Here is a 20,616-nt window from a genome sequence, read left to right as displayed (position 1 = left end):
TGGCTAATCTCTTTTTATAGAACTTAAGTAACTTTTTAGTTCCAACTGATAAGAACATTAGGGCTAGTGATCATAACTTTTTGCTCTATATCTATTTTATGAAAAAGGCTCCTTGCCTCTTTCTGCATGGTAGGTACTGATGCGCGTGTAAGCTGTACTTACGTTTTCAGTGGTACATCTGACGTTAATAAAATCAATTTAATACCCCAAGATGAAATCATCAAACTTGACTTTCATTCTGTTAAATCTCTATTTGCCAATCATTTAATATATCATTTGGCTATTAATGTTATATACCTTTATACCTGCTACCTCCTGATGCAGACAGACCTAAAGAAACACTATGCCATATAGGAAGAAATGCAACAAAGGGCATAAAAAAATGCCAATAAGCATAATCAAATACTTTCAATGTTCTGTATGATAACAAAGAAACCTAATATGACATGGGCATGCAATTAATGTTGGCTTAGATTAGAATTAAATAAAACCAGCTGCGAACCCTCTTAGGGCCTGTTTGGTTGCCTGCAAACCTATTGCATGTAGAAGGATTTGTAGTTGCACATAAAAATGCTGCAAAATATTTTGATCTGCAAAATCTGTTTTTACTTGATTGCCTGTAGTTGTAATTACAAATGAATTTTTTGTTGTTCGGTCATATGGTTGATATCAGACCACTTGAAAGAGACGTGTTGAGGATGATTGGAAACGGAGGGAGACCACAGTGTGGAAGGTTGGGGGGGGGATTGCAAATGGAGGGGGAAGTGTGGTGGTGGATGGTGGTTGACTATTGTGGAGAAAGGTAGTGGAAAAGGGGGTAGAGAGGGGTGTAAGAGGATGAAGCAATGGTAGTGGTGGGAGGTGGTGGAAGAGAGAGGAAATGGAAGAACAGGACAATGTCGGGCAGCTGGTGGTGGTGGAGAGAGAGGGGTGGAGGGGGGTGAGTGGATGGTGGTGGACCGCAATGGAGGGGAGGATGGTGGCACATGGTGATGGAAGGGAGTAGGGAATAGAGAGTGGAAGAAGATGATAGGTCACTAGAGGTGGAGGGGGCTTGCTGAAGGGGTCGCTGGATGGGGAGGGGGGTGCACAGCCTTAGGCAACACGGGAAGGGTATATTGTCCTGATTAGATGGGCTTGAAAAGGTTTCCCATCTTTGAAAAGGAAAAAATTGTGACTAGAATATGATGCTGATTCTGCCCTTCCTTGAAAATCCTGCTATGAGCATATGACCAAATTCTCTCCTGAATCAGAAATATGGCTGCCAAGCTGTCAAACAATTGGTTGAAAGCCTTTGATGATCAGAAACTTCTCAAATGGTTTAGGGAAGACACATTATTGCTATGTCAGGAATCAAGTTTTATTTTCAGTGTCTAGGACAGGTTGCTGTGGTTTGTTACTAATTGGTGACAGGAGGTATTAGATCTTTGGCTTCAAGTTTAAGAAATGATTAAGATGACTAGGTGGCTAGGGCTACGAATTGCTGTTTGCTTGAGGGAATAATAGGGTTCAGGTTTAAAGACTGAAAGCGACAGGGATTTGAGAGAACAACAAGGCAAATAGGGTGGTAGAGAGGTATGAGGATTAGGTAATGATCTATGGGTTATTGGCTTTAGAGCTGATGGTGCACTGGTTAGGAATTGAAAGGGAGTTAACTTACTACCTTAAGAAGGGCCACTAGGAAAAATTTGGTGGCTGAGTAGACCTGCATCTGGCTCAACTGATAATGGTCAAGTTCTGGTCTAATGAATATAAGGGCCAACTGCCATGTTCCGGACAGCAGCAAGAGCTGGCTGCAAAGATGCACAAACAGGGTTCTTTGATGTCCTTATGAGGATTGGTATTATGCATCGAGACTGGATGAAGATGGAAGGGAGGAAAAGGAAAACCGAAAAAAAAGGATGAGAAGAGGCTAGGAAGTTTGCAGGAGAAAGAAGGCTGAAAGAAAAGAAATCCAGTGGATGAAATCTATGGTATATCATGCATATCTTTGGGTTGAGTCTTTTTAGCTCCTTTCTCATCAACATACATTCTAGAAAGACCAACCCTGCCAATTGACTAAAAAATTTCTGGTATATTTCTGTATGCATGGAGAGCGTCATCAGTCTAGGGTGTCCCCAAGCAATTTCCTCTTTGAAAATGGTGGTTATATAGATAGGGTAGGTATGGATGGGAGTGGTGGTATAATGCTGCATGGAATGGACGAGAATGGGTTGAAAGATTAGGGTGTTGGTGACGAACTCCAGGGATAAAATTGAGTCTGTTGCTTGCTTTCAAGTCTTTTGCATCAAATAAATTGCTAATTACTACTTTTGGAGGAAAAAAATGCATAAGCATTAACACCAATCTTCCTGAAAATCTTGTATGGATCCACATGTTTGGCATGGACCTTGTTTAAGGTGCCCTTTGGAAATCTTCTAGGTTGAAGTTGCTCCATCATTTTTCAGGTTTGTGAAACTCCGAAACAAATATCTACAGAAGACTTATATCTAACTTTATTTAGGTTTTATGTTAACTTTAATTTCATTGTGCATGTCATAAAGAGACCTAGCAAATGTTGCATAATCATTAGGTTTGTTTCCGCCAACCTTGGCTGGAGTGATATTAGTTTTCTAAAAGTTGCTTACATAATGAATATCCCTACTAGTGAGAGTTAGGAAGACTGCAATCCTACAACATTGTTAAGTAATATCTTAGCTACATGTGGCACGTCAGCTATCTTATTGTAAGAAGCAAAACATGCCACTTTTTAAAAGAGTTCCACTATAACAATAATTGAATCATGACTCCAAATGGTCCCAAGTAGTCCGATTTCCATGTACTCCCATTACGAAATCCATGCTGAGGTCTTGCTACGGGGTTTGCAGCATTGTCAGTGAGTCCCATACTATGTTTCCTTCCCTCTAAGTTACATGCACTGAGTTGCAAAGAATATATTCCACATTCCTCGAATATATGCCACTTACCTCTTCAGGCTGGTGCGATAAAACGTGTCCTCAAACAAGGCAATGATTTTCGCATCCAAAATGATGTGCTACACCTTGGCGTGTAACTCCTATGTGAGAAAATATCTTGATGTCTAACAATAAATGCATAGGGGAACTCTTGAAAGGTAACAACCATATGTTTGATGTCCATCAACGAGGTATAGATTTTGGAAAATCCAGACAGCATTGTGCAGATTATTTGTGCATTCACGTTTGATCACTAACTTGTCTCATGCAAAATGTCCATTATTCTGCTTCGTGTATTGGCTGCTTTATTCTCAGCACAAACAATGTTCAGGATTGAAAGTGTACTATCAAATGAACTAAGCCCACTTATAGTAGTCATGCTTGCTGATGATTTGTCTCATACATTATGTTACTCATGTAGGAGCATTTGTTGCTAGTGGAAGTGATGATGGAAGGTGGTTTATTTGGGAGAAGAGAACAGGAAGGCTTATTAAAATGCTTGCTGGAGATGAAGCTGGTAATGCCTCCTTTCTGTTAAAGGTTGGCTCCTAAGAGGGGCAAACTGGGGACAGACCTAACCTTGGGCATTTTTTGCACAAAGTGGTTGCCCCAAGAATCGAACCCGTGAAATTGCGCCCGTCATCCCAAGCCTTTTATTGTTGCACCATGCTATGATCCCTGACTTCCTTCCTATTGTACTTTTTTTGATAAAAAAAAATCTTTTGTGATTGATTATGTTTCTTTTCTAGTTGTGAACTGTGTACAATGTCATCCGTTTGATTGTGCTATTGCAACTAGTGGAATTGATAACACAGTTAAGGTAACTATGATGAACAGAAATCTTCAATGGGTACGTATAACCAGGGAGTTGGATTCTAACTGTACATATTTGCAGATGTGGACACCACTTGCAGAAGTTCCATCGATGGTTGCAGGAGGAACAGCAGGACCAGAGACTGCAGATGTGTTGAGTGCTATAGAAAACAATCAGCGCAAATTGTGCCGCAACCGTGAAGATATGCTGTAAGATTATTATAATTGTTGCTCCAATACAAAATCCACTCTTTTTTCATTGTAGTTTTCTAAGAGCATGCTTGGCATTGCTTATAAGAGGGGTTTTTTCTTTTTTTCAACTTTATAAGGCAAAAAGTCTTTCAGGTGAAAAATTGTTTGGTAAGTTATTTCTAACGGGATTTTGTTAAAAAGTAGAGTTTTTTTATATTGCTTTTAGGATACATTAGGATTTGTAGCTTGCCTTACTGGGAGACAACTTGTTGGCATGCATCTCTTCCCACAAAGTTCATAACATTGAAAAGCAGCTTATTTCATGTGAAAGGTTAGAAAAGTTAATGCTATCTCAGTATTAACAAACAAATGTTCTCTTGTAAACACTCCATAAGTAATGTGATTTTTTACTTCAGTTGACCAAACACATTATATGAGCACAGATTCCTTGTACGCACTTTTCTAGAGATGCTTTTTAGAGGCAATTTTTTATTAGCATTAGCAATGCCAAACACTCTCCAAGTGAGATCAGTGCAGTGATTATCTTTCTTATGCTTGCCTGTTTGTCAGATGAAGCATTTCCTAAATCTATCTGGGCTCCCCCTTATATCTAATCAGGCTAAATAAAAAAATTTAATTCTGGTATATTTTTACACTAGGGGGATGGTACTCGTAAACACTTTTTCTAGAGATGCTTTTTAGAAGCAATTTTTGATTAGCATTAGCAATGCCAAACACTCTCCAAGTGAGATCAATGCAGTGATTATCTTTCTTATGCTTGCCTATTTGTCAAATGAAGCATTTCCTAAATCTATCTGTGCTCCCCCCATATCTAGTCAGGCTAAATAAAAAATTTAATTCTGGTATATTTTTACTCTAGGGTGATGGTACTTGCTATATAGGACATGTAAATTCCACTGGAGGGATAATGTAGGCATCTAAGTCATCTTGTTGCATATCAACCCAAACAACATTCTTAGCACTTATCCTATTTAGCCAGCAAGTCCTCTGATGAAAGCTATATTATGTTGATTCTTACCGCTAGCATTTCAGAAAATTTGGCATTATTTGTTCCTTTTTCTTGAATTTTGTCCATTTTTTGTTGCCAAAAAAGGGGGAAGGGAGAGTGGTTACCTTCCTGTATTTTGGGTGGTTGGATGTGAAGAAATAGGAGCACTTAGTTGCTTCTTTTCCTCTCTCTCTCTCTCTCTCGCATTCAAAACACGGTTAACAAAAAGGAAATAAAAAGGTTTCTTCACTTGGTACCGACCGATATCGGGTGGAATTGGCAAGTTTGGTGAGTAGTAATTAGTATTCAATACTACTTGATACCAGTTGATACTAAGTAGTATGATCTGATCCGGTCAAACTGGTTTGTGTACGAACTAGGTATTGACACCCAGTTTAGTATTGATTCCTCACCAGATTGATATGATATCTAAACTACTTGTTTTGATCCATTGGTTGAATTGCTAATCGTGGTAGTTATTTCACTAAAAAGTCCTTCACTCAGAGCAACTATATTTTGATGCTTACAACTATCATTTTAGAATATATCAAGAACTAAAGTTTTCAAAATTTCTTCATTAAGCAAGGTGAGATGTTGATTCTTGGCTTTTTTATAGAAAAACAATAGAAAGAAATCATCACTAGAAAATAAATGGATTTCTGAATCAGTATGTTAAGTTCTTTTCTAATTGGGTAGTATGTCATATTGACCAGAGGATATTGGTATGTATTGATCTAAAACGGTATAAATATTTATAGGGCCCGATTTGCCCTGCATACTGGCACATGGTACCGAAGTACGCCATCTCAGTACTGGGCCCATGTTGGTGCAACGCTTTCGCTATATCGGTACAGTACGGTACGAGGCCGGTTTAGCATACCGAGTGTTTATACACCCCGGTACTGTGTATCGGTATCAAACCGGTAGGGTACAATATATTTCGTACCATTCGGTTTGGTATGGTACAACATACCATGCATGGTGCTATTTGTCATGCCGGCTACAAAGTTTACTATATGTCAGATGGGGGCACACCGAACCATACTGAAGCATACACACCATACTGACAATGAGTCCTCTCTTTGCTTTGTGCTTTGTGTTAGCCCACATTGTGCTGCCCTCCTCTTTTGTCCTTATCAATCATGCAGCAGAAATTCCCATCATTGTGTGTATTCCTTTTTGTCGACTTCGTGGTGATCAAGGTTTCTCTTGCACTATTTGAGATGCTTAACGAAGGGAATGATGCTGGCCAAGTGACATATTTCTCCATCTCTGACTGAACAAGAGGAATGCATCCTTTGAGTGTTTTTTCTTTGAACTTATTAAGTAGCCAACTTCCTTCTAAAGCTCCTTGCTTGTGGCTGAGTTTTTGATTCATCCATTTTTTTGAACATACAGATAAGAGGCTTGTAGATGCCAATCATAAGAGTGGAGCCCATGTAAGTGGCCAGCCAGCAGCCACTCATTTTTCACTGATGTTTGATTATACTATTTCAAGGAGTATTGTATATATAGGAAGAGATTTTAGATGTGAAGCTCATTTATAGGAACAGAGGAAGACTCGCCAAATCAGTCTTGGTCATTCACCATGTCGTCTTGAAGAAGCTTTGGATCATGCTGCATTCATCAATTGGTTAATGCAAAAACTTTCTGACCTATGGTTTTTAAGTGGTGTTTCCTTTAATTACTACTATTACATATATAGAGTTCCATAGCCTATATAGGGAGAAGAGCATTACAAATATAAAATCTGCCCTTGATATAATATAGTGAAAGGAAAGACAAGCTGAATCTTCTGTTCAACATTAAGAGATCAAGGACAACTTGACAATCATCTAATTGTGATTCTAATAACTATAAATCCATATGCAACTCATTACCTATATGTTTGTATGTAATGCTACCAGAGATTTAACAAACTTAATATTTAACAATTATGAAGAAACATATCAGTCAAGATCACATGCACTTGATTTGGTGAGTTCTAAACAGGTTTTGTCTTTGTTAAGTATAAGTAAAAATAAGGTTTAAACTGACCAAGTTAGAAATATCACGATTGAAAAATGGGAATGTGACCTGGACAAGTAACCTGCCCAGTCATTTCAGTCATGCTTCTTCTTGAAAACACTGCTAGCCCATTCAAGTGAACTTTTGACTTATGAAAAATGAGACTCAGCCAAGTTCCACGTTGACTCACCAAGATTTCCAACCATGTATGCCAGAATTAATCATTGGCTGAGCAGACATTCTGCATATTCCGTATGTCATGAGAATGATCCTTTGTAGTCAGTCCTCGTATATTGTCCTGTATCAAACCAAGATTCACTAGGTCAAGCAAGAAATCTTGGTCAGGATTTTTCTCAAACTGCTTCTGTTGGATATGGTTTAAGTTGCTCCATGTACAGGCCTCAACCTTTCCTTTTGTTGCTAAATAATGTGAGACATGCATGTTAATTAATTTATGATATTCATCATGCATATTAGCAAGAGCCATTGGACAATATGAGGACAGTGCTTTGAACCAAGAGCTAATTTATAATTTCTCAAGATCATCAACAGGATATCTTAAAATTCAACAGGATGATTTTCTTAATATTGCAGAGCATCACGTTTTGCTCATATTTTGGGTCGTTGGTGATGCCAGAGTTCCCCTCGATGGGCAATGGCATTCTTTAATGCATCAGAACTAGTAGCCATTGTTACCTTGTATTTGTTGTTTACTTTTTCCTAACTGATGTGAAGCTTCTGTTATTGAATAATTATATGAAGCTAATATTACTAAATCCTGCTTAGAATATATTGAAGCATCCAAAGTAAATCATGCCACCTGATCGTTTGTACAAAACCTTTTATCTCCTATATTATCTTGCATGAAACAAAGATCCCTAGATCAAGCCATTGATGTGTATCATTAGATCATGTGCTGTTACTTTGCTGATTTCAGAAGTAATTTTGAAAGACACCTAAGCATATTTCTCCTTGTTGGAGAGCATTTGTTTATGCCAAAGATCAAGCAACTTTCTAATTCTTCCTCTTGACATTAATGTTCTTTTTACTATCAGAGCCAATAGTAGTTTTTTTACTTTTTTTTTTGGGTTAGTTTCTGAAGTTTCACTGGTTTGTCAAGACTGTCCTGACTTCATCCAGGGTTTCTGTTGTATCATTTTTTTTTCCTTATTTCCTTTTTCTTATAAAGCAAGCTTAACTTTCTTACTGGTATGAACTTCTAGGAAACCTGTTATTAAATTCTATGTGGAATTAATTTTAAGGATGTAAAATGAATCCTAGTACACTGATCTTGTACTCTCATAATTTCTGAAATATAATTATCTTAGTAAATGACTGGTTATATTTTTTTTTAATATGTGAACCTACACAAATTTTGCACAGATCGTATTTATTTGTTCTCTGTAGGCTGTTTATTTTAAAGATGCCAGGATGTCATCATGCGGACTGAGTTTACAAATAAGTGCACCCCTCTATATACTTATTAATCTTCATTTTGTGGCTGAATCTATGCTTGCACAGGAGACTTGTTCATTAATTCCTCTCCACTTTAACACCTTTTCCCATATCTATGTTTTTCTTTAAGGTCATATATCATGCAGGCCATTCGAATTCTTGGAGCGGTTTAGGATGCCTGAGTTTGCTGAAGGAACTCTACATCCTTTTGAATGTGCCCAGAGCTAATATGTCAACACTCAGGTATTTTTTTCTTTTTTAAAAAAAAAAATTACCTCATAGATACTTATTTTGGTTTGTGTCAGATCCAGATATCATTTTGCATCTCATATGTTACAGTAAAGTTGGCTCGGTATAAGTTAACATGGGGAGACACTATTGTTTTGGCATTACTCGAGTGACAATTCCATTGAAATTCCCTTAGAGTGCCTGGTTTCTCTTATAGTATATAGTGGGAAGGGAAGAAATTTCCAGTGGAAAGACTTGATTTATATATCAGCAATGATTTTTATTCTCTTTTCCTTATATCGTATTTGATTTTTTTTTTAATCCAAAGCATGACTGAAACCAGAAAGCTTTGATTGTTGATAATTGAAGCTGTTTGAGAAAGGAATTGGAGCGACCTGGTATCTGAGATTGCTGCAGTAGGAGCAAAGCATCCACGCAATGTGGTTTCACATTTTGGCGATATGCATCATATCATAGGGGCTGATTGCATCACTACTGGTTATGTTACCAGAAAATCCCAAGGCTTAGAATTTGGAGTTGTTCATGTACAGCGAGTGTTCCGAGTTCTTATGTTAATAAACATCGTCATGGTGATTTTGTGGGCATATTTTCCACCCGCTGGTATCTTTAAATGTAGATTTATAGTTTTGCGGACCATCAGTGCTTTCAAGACTATGGTTTCAGTGTTAGAACAGCTCTAACCTTTGTACAGAGAACACAACATAATATTTGGTTCATTCTTTAACGCAAGCAAGGGTACGTGGAACATGTGCTCCTCTGATATACAAATGGATTGCTTACCTATCAATTAAAACAATAATTGTAGTTAAATAACAATAGGTGCAATCCATATTTTTAGAGGAAAAATAAGGGCAAGCTGGTTTTCAGCAAAATAAAAGAAATAATTAATTAATGACGAGTTGTTCGAGCTCTTCGTCTCTCCTATTTGAAACTATGTTTTCTCTCTTTGAAAAAAAAAAAAAAAGTTAAAAGAGTATAAACTTTTCTGGTTCAATCTCAAATCGGGTACCATAAGTAATAAAAAATTAATTCTAGATAAAATAAATATCATATTAATACTCAAAAAACTAATATAAATATATGCATCTTATTATTATCTTTTCAAAGAAGCATGCATGCATGCATCCAGGTAGGTGCATACATGTACATGCATACATATAGGTATGTGCATACATACAAACATATATATTAAATATAACCAATTGTTCAACAACAGTTTTAAAATAAAAGAAATAACTAATTAATCAAGGACTAGCTGCTTGAATTGTACGTTTCTCTTATTTGAAACTATGCCTTCTATGATTCTGAAAAAAATAAAAAAAAATATAAACTTTTCCAACCCAATAAGAATCTCAAACTGCTATATTATAAGTAATGTAAAATTAATTAATTAGTCAATTAGCAATACTAGATAAAATGAATATCGTTTTAATACTCTGAAAGCTTATATAATTGCGTGCATTTTATTATCATCTTTTTAAAAAGGCATATGTATACATACATACATACATACATACATATACATGAGAGAGAGGAAGAGAGTATTAATTGGGGATTGAGAGAATGAGTTAATGTAAGATTGTAAACGGACATAAAATACCCTTAAGAGTTATAAAACGTAAGTGTATTTTTTGTTCAATGAAACATGGGTAGATTGATAATCTACCGTAACAGAGAGTAGGTTATTAATTTCTTATATATATAAATATATGTATGTACATGTATATCTTAAGTATAATCAATTGTTCAACAATAGTTTGTTATGTCATATTATCTGTTTCTCATTAACTTGATTTTCAGATTTTTTATCAATTAGCTTTCGGCTTTGGACTAACTAAGTTCATAACTCTATCTAAGACTGCTAGAATTTCACGCGTAGGCCCGTGGAGGCTATCTTACGCATAAACTCGTAGAGACAATTCCATGCTTAAGCCCGTGGAGGCTATTACATGCATAAGCTTACAGAGGCTATCCAACATATAAGTTTATGGAGGCTATTCCACATATAAGCCTATAGAAGCTATTCCATATATAAGCCTATGGAGACTATCTCATGACGAGGTTAGTTTAAAATATATCTTCGTTTGATTTACATATTACTCTTATTAAGTATGTTCACTTATACAATAATTTTTCTCAAATTCAAAATATCTTTATTTGCATCTTTATATTTTCAATGCTTGATACATACAATAACCATACGAATATAGTTGTACTGAAAATCATATAATACATATCATCACATGCCAAACCAAATTTATCGATATAAAATCTAATGATGCAAATCCAGCGGTACAAACCGATAAAGATATATATAACTAGTGATTGAGTACATAAATTCTTGCCTCTACCGAAGACTAACTAAATACAATAATCATTGACCCGTTTCATGGTCTATGAGCTGGGGTGCAGAGTATCCCGATTAGAACCTTCTTGCACAGATGGCTCTTCCTCTACAGAATTAAACCTGATTATCAAAAGAAAATTAAATACTTGACTAGTAACCTAAACTGTCTATTGGTGTCCACCAAGGGTCCATCACCAGGTCTCTCGAGTTCCTGGTACCACCTACTTTGGTCAGCTAGAGAGAGATGCCAAGAGAAAGAAAAAAGAAAGAGAAAGAAACTAGAGAGAGGAGGGAGTAAGAGAAAGAAACCGTCTCTTCTCTCTTTGCGAACTGAGAAGCAGGGCCGCGGTCGCCTAAGGCCCTGGGCCGAAGGAAGGCCCATCGTAGACTCAGTCCGTAGAGGGCTAGAGGCACAGAGCTATAGTGAAATTTTGCGCTGCAGTGAATTTTTTCTTGCAACGGCTATTTTCTTCGCCAGTTCACCGTGGAAATTTAAAATTGAAAAAACGTGGAAACCATAGTCTGAACAGCCAATCGGCCAATCCCATCGCACTGTCGTAGCCAAGAACAACCGAACTTTTCTTCCTTTGCCAATCCCTAGGCCAGTAGGATCCGATCCCGAACAGCGCTTCGCCGCTTCCCCAACCCGGATCATCTCCTCCGTGCCGGTGAACTCCCTAGCGCAGCGTCTAGGCTTCCAGCACGGCGGTACCGCCCTCGGCGTAGACCTTGGTCCTGGGGCCGACATCCCCGGCGCCAGCGGCCGGCGGCGAAGGCGAACTGCTTTTTCTGCTTCAAATCGAGCACGGAGGCCACGACCTCATCCCCTCACTCACTGGCATGCCGGATCTTCCTTTGGCATCACCACCTCAACATGACTTTATTTTGGTGAGATCCATCCATCACGAACCATCATCTTCATCTCTCCTCTTTTTCTTTTTTTTTTCTCGGGTTTACCGTTTACAGTGGAACAATGGGATCCTCCGCTAAAGTCTAAACTTTGATTTTCTTTTTCTTTACCTTTCGTCACTAGAAACATAATATCTTTAGATTTTTTTCCAAAAATTATTTTGTTTCACAATTGAAGGGGGAAATCACCATGTTTTTCCATATATATATATATATATATATATATATATATATATATATATATATATATATATATATATATATATATATATATATATATATATATATATATATATATCATTGTTCTGTTCGAGGCCTTACTCTTGAATTTGTTACAAAATTTTATAGTGAAAATGCTCTCGTTCTGACTAGAGTCCTAGTTTTGTTTCACTTTTTGCGTAGGTATGAACTTTGTTGAGTGAGGGTGTTTAATTTTTAAATAAAATTTTTAAAATATTTTGCACTTATTAAAATTTTTTCATCATTTTTTTTAAAAAAAAATCTTTCAGTGAGTTCATCTTAGGCCCCCAAATGCGTTGGGTTGCCCCTACTGGAAAGTTTCGTTTCCCCTTCTCCTTTTCCTTCCCCTGCGGGTCTAAGGGGGTGGCGGTCATGGTGGCTCGGTCCCCAATCGACGACGGCCGGAGCCTCGGCCAAACCGACGGCAGGTGGTGGCAGGATAGCAGTAAAAGGACACCGAAACATGGCACCCTTGTTTCAACAACTTTCCGGTGATTCGCCGGCTTCAATCATGGCGAACGAAGGCTAAAACATGGCTAGAAGAAAGAGAAGAAGATGGAGGATCCTTACCTCGGTCTGGCGAGACGTTGACCTTTTTCAGTGGAAATCGGAGGAAGAACTCGAAAAGAAAACTCAAAATTTGAGTGTTTTCTTGCCCATTCTTCGATGGAACTCAAAGAAAGAGGATGTGGGATCTTAAATAGGCCAAGATCTCTTGTTTTCCGGTGTTTGGATCGCCCTGAAGCACTAGGTTTCATGCTTGATCGGGATCGGATGAGGGGAGGAAGGAGACTCCCAGCCGAAGTTTTCTCCTCTCTCATGTGCCACACATGCGATTTTTGAGCCTGGCCTCTTTGGGCCGGCGTAATCACGATCGGATGAGGGAAGGAAGGAGACACCCAGTCGAAGTCTTCCTCCTCCTCTCTCACTTCACTTGCTGCGCATATGAGTCTTGGGCCTGTGCTCCTGGCCCGGGCCAATAGCTTTTGGGCTGCTACAGAATATACTGATGTGTAGGATCGTAAGTATGATTTCTAACATCCCAAGTTTTCTGTAAGTATGTACAATAGGAACTCCAGTGATGGCTGGCTAGCTCCACGCTGCCGTTCGGCTTCGCTACAAAATGTGCGATCTACGTCATCCAACTATTCTTCTGAGAATATACATCATGAGGTACGATTTTTTTTTCTTCTTTCCACCTTTGATGTTTAAGGCCAGTGAGTACCGGGAAATTGCTCATCTTTTATTATTCTTCGTAAGTTTCCTTATGTGCAGTACTTTCCAAGGCTGACCGAACTTTAATTTTTCTTTAGAAAATAGAAAATATAAAATATAAAATAAAAAAAAAAAACCTTCAGGTCTAAGTCTGGCCCAAAGTCTGAAAAAAACTTTCAGACCGAGCGCAGATAGAGGCATGACCCGGCACAGCCTCCTTGTCAATGTGGGTGCTAACGAAGGGAGAGATCTCGTTGGGGAAAGAAGGGCAGAGAAATGAGGAGAGGGTGGTGTTGAAGGGGAAGCCCTCAAAGTTTGAAAGGATCCCAGGAGTCGAAGCTCCATTGAATATAGGGTTGGGATGAGCCTCGAACCAGGTTTGGATTTGGTTCTCGGTGGGCATCGAACCTGATTTGGTGCTTACTTTTTGAGTCCAATCTGCGCGCGGGCTTAGGGACAGGCCCAGGGCAGACAACGCATTGATCCGAGATCAGATCCAAATTCCTTCATGCCTTATTCTTCGTCGAGCCTAGCTTATGGCCCGATACAATGTCCGAATCCACTTTCGGCCCTTCCATGCTTTCCATGCACGGAGTGGGGCAAGACATTAACATCGAGATTCCTGGTTCATAAACAACTTACTATGTGGAGCTTGCAATGGGAAGCCTGCAACGTCCTCATCTCTAGTCCCCATGATCATCACATAACCCTCAGCCGTATCATAAGCTACGGGTACATCACCTTCTTTCATCTCGTAAACTCCGAATCTGAGTTGGCAGAAGTAATGGAATGGTAATGATGATGTCTTTTTGCAGGAAATTCTGTGCCAGTCAGCGGTTGCCACTGTTCTTCTCTCTTCATCTAAACAATATATAGTCATATGCACATAGGCACATGCATGCAAGCATCCATATGTACTCACGTACATACATATGTACGTAGCTATGATATACATACATGCATACTTACAAGAAACTGCTGTAGTCAGCTTTTTTTTTATAAAAAGGAGAGAAAAGAAAAAGAGAATTGTTAGAGTAACAAAATTCTTTTCTCCCTTCTTCTTCGCTAGTTTCTCTCTACCGCATCAACAGGTAATCCCGCATCTGATAAGGCAAGTCTCCTTCCCGGAGCAAAGCTACGAAACTACGCTATGAAAAGCAATCTGCCCAAGGAGATTGGCTGGCTAGACTTTTCACAGAGCTAGATGGGATACGTGCTGGCGGTTGACATAAACCTTCGGCCAAAGAAGAAAGAATTGAACGCTACTATGCATCCTTACGAATACAAGAGTGGTTTTTTTTGGGTATAGCAAAAATTTCGTATATAAAGAGAGCTATTACATCTCTCTTTTCTAATTGAGTTCTGCAGTGATGGGGGTTGGGGACATTTTAGGCCGAAGTGCGAAGGATCCTTACTTAATAGAATAGCCTTTCGAATTCGCCATAGAGCTCATCCCCACCGAAATCTAGCTCTCATTTCTAGAGATCTCCGTCTTCTAACCCTTAAACCTTCAAATATTTTTGGTGATGGGAAGGGAACAAGAGGAAAGAGGAATAAAAATGGATCACTTAACCGTGAAGAATGGTGTACTTGTGGTCTTACTAGACAAAGACCACCAGAGAAATCCCACGGACGTGGAGCTGACACCGCTGGGTTCGGATGGAGAAAAAGGTTAAGAGAGGAAGAGAGAGAGGAAAGATTCTCTCAAAAAATAAGAGGGCACGTTTGAAGAACTGGAAACCCAATTATTTTGGACAAGTTGTGAGATTGATATGAAAAGATTGCTAGTCCCAGTCTTGAGATCCTTGGTTTTGAAAAAAAAAAAAAAACTGTCTAAATCTGATTATTTCACATGAGTTCTTGTGAATTAGTGGTTTGACAGATGTCTTAAAGACATTTTTGTATCAAGATTCTCACTTCTTTCTCTTTCCCCCTCTAACTAGGATATGAGGAGGGTTGGCCAAAACCAGGATCAAGGTTGGATAGACCATAGCTCACTGGTATCCAACCCCAAATCATTTTATTAACTCAACCAATTGACACTCTCGCATTTGTTCCAAATTTTAGCATTCATTATTTCGTTCCAACATATTTACATAACCTCGGGCTACTAGCTAAAGGTGACTATTACATTCACTATTATGGTAAACGATGGTTTTAAAAGAGGTCTACCATTCGAGAATGGTAGCATTATTGAAACCTCAATTCGTGCATTACGGAGCTCTTTGTGAAATTAACAGCCAAACCCAAATATATTTCATAACTCTTTTGCAAAATTTCCTATCTCAAGTCTCTGAACTCTATATACAGTAATCGAGGAACAGTTCAAATCCTATAAACTAATGGAATGGTTGATAACAAAACAAGGACATTTTGGCTGTTATAGACAAGATCATATTTCTACTTCTATTATAGTAATATAAATGTAGTAGTAAGAAAAATATTACAACCTATTAACAATTACAAAGTCAACAAAAGCCTACAACGATCGTTGCACGTTATTACAAGATACGATGTAGGCAAATTGTTGTTAGATTACTCACCTATAATACTTAACTAATATTGGTATGTATCCAAATAATGATACAATAGGAATATTAACATAAAAAATTGTGTAAGTATTAGAGAATTTTCTCAAGTGTTCTTTTTTATAAAAACAAAAAAGAAAAATTTCTATTTGAGCCTATCAATGTCAATAGACTTAGCAAGTATTTAGGAACCATGCACATGCCCGGATCCTGTTTCCTCATTGCTCGAGCACAATGTTTTAGAAATGCCAGTGTTGGGGCTGGAAGCCCAAAAAGAAAGAAAAATAAAGAAAGAACGGAAGAAATAGATGAAAACTATTGTTTTTGGAGGACAGTTTGATGTTTCTCGTTCCAAAAGTCCTGTCTTCGATATAACTTGTGAACGAGGCACCAACAACCCAACCACCTCTTTCTCATCTCTCTCATTGAGGCAACGGAGTTTAATATCTCCTTGAAAAAAAAAAACTTATCTTAACCTCGTGAGGAGTTCACGGGGAACAGTTGAACCCGATACACAAGGTCATATTATAGAAATAATGCTTTATATTTTTAATCCCTCTTTCTGGTGAACAAATCACTTTAATCTTCACCCACATTTGTTTACGACCCGCATAATATAAAAGAATTCCTTCTTTTTACAAGATAAGATCCACATAGTAAATTTAGAGGATAAGACATACATGCCATTGTATCCTTCTATTATTGATTATATGACCATAAGGAATGTTTAATGTAGTTTTGAAACATTTTGGTGATTATTGAAATGGCAAATTCTCTAACATAATATTTTCTTCCCTCTTGAAGATATGTATACTTGATTTGATGAAGGTGGTAACATGTTATGCATTTTGTGTCTATTAACATTGGGTTGAGATAGTATCGCAAAGTAAAATTATCATCCACTTAACATAAATAATAAGCATGAATCCTATACAGTGCGTATATAGTATTGCAATGCCGTGCGACTGTCGATATCTATCGAACAAGATAATCTATGAGCATGTGTTGTATCGTATACGGTGTCCATTATTTAATGGCCGTCCATTTTTTGACGGTGGCCACCCATAGATGTATAGTATTCTGCAAACCGGATCCCGGTTGAAGAATAATACATGAAACAGCAAGGTAGTTGCCACACAAATCCATGGAAGGGGCTCATTCAGCCAGTCAAACCATCCCGTTCCAACTTACCTAAATCCCCTTACTTAAACTTATATTTTTACCGTGAAGCCTTGCAGCTTTGATTTAATATCCATTTTCTACATTCTAACCCTTTTTGTCTTTGACTTCCTCTTATTCCAAACTACCCTTCATATACTGAAATTTCAAGATTTTACCACAGATAGGGACCCCTCCCATAAAGAGCCCTGCAGGATGCGTGAGGCATGATCCTAACCCCACCATCCCCTTCCCTTCCACCCTCTTTTCTCTTCTCATTTCCTCCCATGCTTTTCCTCTCCTCTTTAGCTCAAAGAACAACAAATAAGAAGAAAAATACGAGCAGTACTCTTGCTTGATCTTTCCTCTTCTTCTCTTGGAAATGAGATGGGGAGCAAAGGAGCTGCGTCATCGCCATCGTCGGCCGTCTGTTGCATGTGCGGCGATCACGGGCTGCGGCAAGAGCTCTTTCGATGCAAGGTCTGCCTTGTTAGGTCTCAGCACAAGTAAGATTCGAAATCCCTTCTCTTGTTACGACTATAGAGCTACATCCGAGTTATTGCTATCAAAATCACAATTAGCAAGCCTTTTCCCATCAGTTTGGTTAGGTTAGGTTCTGCGAGTCCTCATCTCCAACTTATCTTTTTTACTTGTTCTATGAAACTAGAGCAACTCGGCAATCATCATTAAAATCATAATCAGCAAGCCTTGCTCCCATTAATTTGGTCTTGGTTTTATGAGTGTCTTTGTGATTATTCTATGAGTTCAGAGGTATTTGTCAATCATAAGCGAAATCGTGGCTGACTGTAACCTTATTTCCATTAATTTGTCGTAGGTGTTAAAAAGTGTTCGATCCGACCTATCTTGTGGTTTTATTCCGTAAATCTAGAGCTATCTCAAGGATCTCGACAATCATAATCAAAATTTTATAGCCTGCAAGCCTTATTCGCGTCGATCTGGAATGAGATATAAGAGTGTCGTCCAACTGATCATCTTCTATTAATCTATGATTCTAAAGCAAAATTAAAGAACCATAATGAAAAACCATGACCTTTTAATTCCTATTTCCATCAACTAGGCATAGGTTTTGCTAGTTCTTCCATACACGTTTTCTATGGTTATTCTATGAATCCATAGAAAAATAATCATAATCAACACAATGATCAACAAGCCCTTGCCCCATCAATTTGGTACCGGCCGTTTCAGAGACAGCAAATATCCAACTTAGGCTCATAGTAAGTTGATATAACTAGAGTCAATTAATAATCCTTAGCATGTATATGATCAGTCTAAGTTCGATTAAATGGAATTAAGGGATCATTGATCGATTTATTTTTCTCGTCAACGTATGAATTAAGATTCATTACGTAGTTTAGCCTTCTATTGTCGTCGACAATCTGTCTAGTATCAACAATCCATTATCTCATCATCTTAAAAAAGAACAAGGTAGAATTAACATTGACCATGTTAACCATAATAGCCTTCACCTTGAAGAGAAACAAGGTGCGTTTTGCAGCCATATCATCAAATTGATAACAGCTCTCTGACAATGATGATACCTTTTCATTGTAATTGTTCGACCAGATACTGTAGTAATCTCTATCCGAAAGCCGAATCCTACCGAGCATGCAACTGGTGTCTGAGGGAGGAAGGAGGGAAGCCTCTCTCAAAGGAAGCCACCACGGATCATAACAGCTCAATCTCTTCAGCTTCTACTAATGCTGACAATAGCAGTGCCGGTGGTGGCTCGGGAGGAAAGATCCATCGAGGGGCTTTCTCACCACAGCTTAACAAGCCTATCAAGAAACAAAGATCGCTGGATCGACCGGCGCCGGATGCAACTGACCGGATGCGCTCGGAAGAGATCTCACCAAGCTCGGGAAGGGGAAGGCAGGTCTTCAGAGGAAAAGTCCGGAGGTATAAGCTCTTGGAAGAGGTCTCTAGTTAATCCTCCCCTTATATATGTAAGTTAAAAGTTAAATAACTCTTCTTCCACGAACTTGAGACCATCTGAGATGAATGAAGTGCATGTTTTCGACTCTTCTTTTCATGAGTAGGCAAAGAGAGAGAGAGAGAGAGAGGAAGGTTTCCTGTAGTTTCTGACTGTAGCGGTCGTGCATTTTGCTGATAACCGAGAACTAATCCTCCATCATACAGTTGTAGCCTTCTCGGAGACTCCAATAATCCAGCTATGTCGCAATTTTTTGATGACTGTAGTAGTAGCTTTTTACTAAGGTTTTTACTATGTCGCACTTTCATACGCTGACCTGCAATTGAACCTATGACCTTTCACGTCTCTCGAGAGAAGGAAATCTGATCGTCGAACAACTATCGTCCGATCCATGGAACTCGTTCATATACTTACTCAAGTTGGAGTCCTCCTCCGATCCACATGCACATACATTTAAAATACTACGTACGTACGTACAGCATGATCCTTGTATGAGTAAGACCCATTTTACGGTCTACCCACAGGTGATGTAAAAATCCTTCTTTCTGTTCATTAAAAGTGATGGAGATGATGATGGTGAGGAAAGGAGGGCAACTCCGGCCCCACCACACGACATGAAAGGACGAGGAAGTTGTGGTGAATGATGTGCCCAAGTACAGACATCTGATGACTGAAACAGTACAGGGGCCACAGTTTGGTACGATGGTATGTCGCTTGTGGGGAGCCAGCTTCGACCGGCCCATGTGTGTGGGGCCGATGATGGCAAGCGTTAGGTAGGACGGGATGAATCGAAGCCCTCCGAGCTGGTAACAGTTCATATGCCGTCCTGGTGACCGCGGGCCATGGAGGTGGAGGAAAGGGTGTTTGGTGGTCGCTGAAGAGATTCGAAGATTTCTGGTAAGTTGGAGGCTGGTAGTTTCCAGGTTGGAAGGAGGCCGCCGAATCACACCAAAGGTTAGATGTCGGATGAACCAAGATTTCGTTAATTAAATAGTCAATCTCAAGATCCAAGTGCAATAAAATTTAAAATAAAGCAAAAGAAAGAAGCATAGACTTGATGTGTATATTTGGTTTGTTGGGAGCTAGATACAGGCCAGATCCATGCCTCCATATTAGAAGTCTTTTGGTATTCGTCAAAACTCAGGAGAGGGTTTGCCTACCTATGGACCCAAGTCTGGCATGACATATTAGAAGTCTTTTGGTACTGACCTGAAAGTCAGCTTGCAGGGTTCGGTTCGAGGGAGTTATGTTCCTGCCATTATTTTCAAAATTAAATTAATAAATTTCCATCACAATTCATGGCAAGAAGAAACTTATTTTTTTTTCCCTCTTGGAGTGGAGTGTCGCAACCTAAACTTTTATCCTAAAAAGCTAGCCATAAAATATTATTTGAGTTTATTTACCATATATAAGGTGAGACCAAATATAGCTTGCACAGATCCTCACATACTTTTCTCGTTTAAGCTTCAGTGTCTTTATCAGGTTAAAAATTCAGATTTATTCAAATCTAATCACTACCACTGCGATCGGCTCCTGATCAGCCTCAATGGGCCTATGATGCAGTGTCTTCTAGTTTACATATGTTATTG

General features: G+C 38.6%; 2 protein-coding genes across 15 annotated transcripts in view; both read left to right on the top strand.

The window, feature by feature from the left end:
- The window catches only part of LOC103711005 (WD and tetratricopeptide repeats protein 1-like), a 49,704-nt gene extending 40,296 nt beyond the window's left edge, over positions 1 to 9,408 (top strand). For 3 of the 14 annotated variants that reach the window (XR_604710.4, XM_008796965.4, XM_008796966.3), the window contains 5 exons: positions 3,376 to 3,471; positions 3,704 to 3,774; positions 3,850 to 3,977; positions 8,577 to 8,673; positions 9,028 to 9,408. Coding sequence is in view for 4 of the 14 variants with exons in the window: in XM_008796965.4 (XP_008795187.1) it covers positions 3,376 to 3,471; positions 3,704 to 3,774; positions 3,850 to 3,977; positions 8,577 to 8,658 (377 nt within the window). In the remaining 10 variants the exon portion in view is untranslated. Of the gene's footprint in view, positions 1 to 3,375; positions 3,472 to 3,703; positions 3,775 to 3,849; positions 3,978 to 8,560; positions 8,674 to 8,986 lie in introns of those variants that run through there. The other 11 variants (XR_604708.4, XR_003386466.2, XR_604709.4 and 8 more) reach the window with 11 other exon arrangements.
- Positions 9,409 to 17,311: 7,903 nt separating this feature from the next.
- Positions 17,312 to 19,126, top strand: LOC103711006. The gene is made up of 2 exons (XM_008796971.3): positions 17,312 to 17,582; positions 18,661 to 19,126. The coding sequence occupies exons 1-2, from the start codon at positions 17,464 to 17,466 to the stop codon at positions 19,022 to 19,024; spliced, it is 483 nt and encodes a 160-aa protein (XP_008795193.1). The 5' UTR covers positions 17,312 to 17,463; the 3' UTR covers positions 19,025 to 19,126.
- The last annotated feature ends 1,490 nt before the right edge of the window (positions 19,127 to 20,616 follow it).

Source organism: Phoenix dactylifera, chromosome 8 (assembly GCF_009389715.1).
Source record: "Phoenix dactylifera cultivar Barhee BC4 chromosome 8, palm_55x_up_171113_PBpolish2nd_filt_p, whole genome shotgun sequence".
Taxonomy (NCBI): Eukaryota; Viridiplantae; Streptophyta; class Magnoliopsida; order Arecales; family Arecaceae; genus Phoenix; species Phoenix dactylifera.
The sequence above is the reverse complement of the archived record's forward strand: the minus strand, read 5'-3'. Positions and strand labels throughout refer to the sequence as shown.

Excerpts from the sequence above, each read along its gene's own strand:
- LOC103711006 (XM_008796971.3), top strand. The coding sequence starts at position 17,464 with ATGGGGAGCAAAGGAGCTGCGTCATCGCCATCGTCGGCCGTCTGTTGC. Across the intron at positions 17,583-18,660 it reads CTTGTTAGGTCTCAGCACAA|ATACTGTAGTAATCTCTATC; the intron begins GTAAGATTCGAA and ends TTGTTCGACCAG.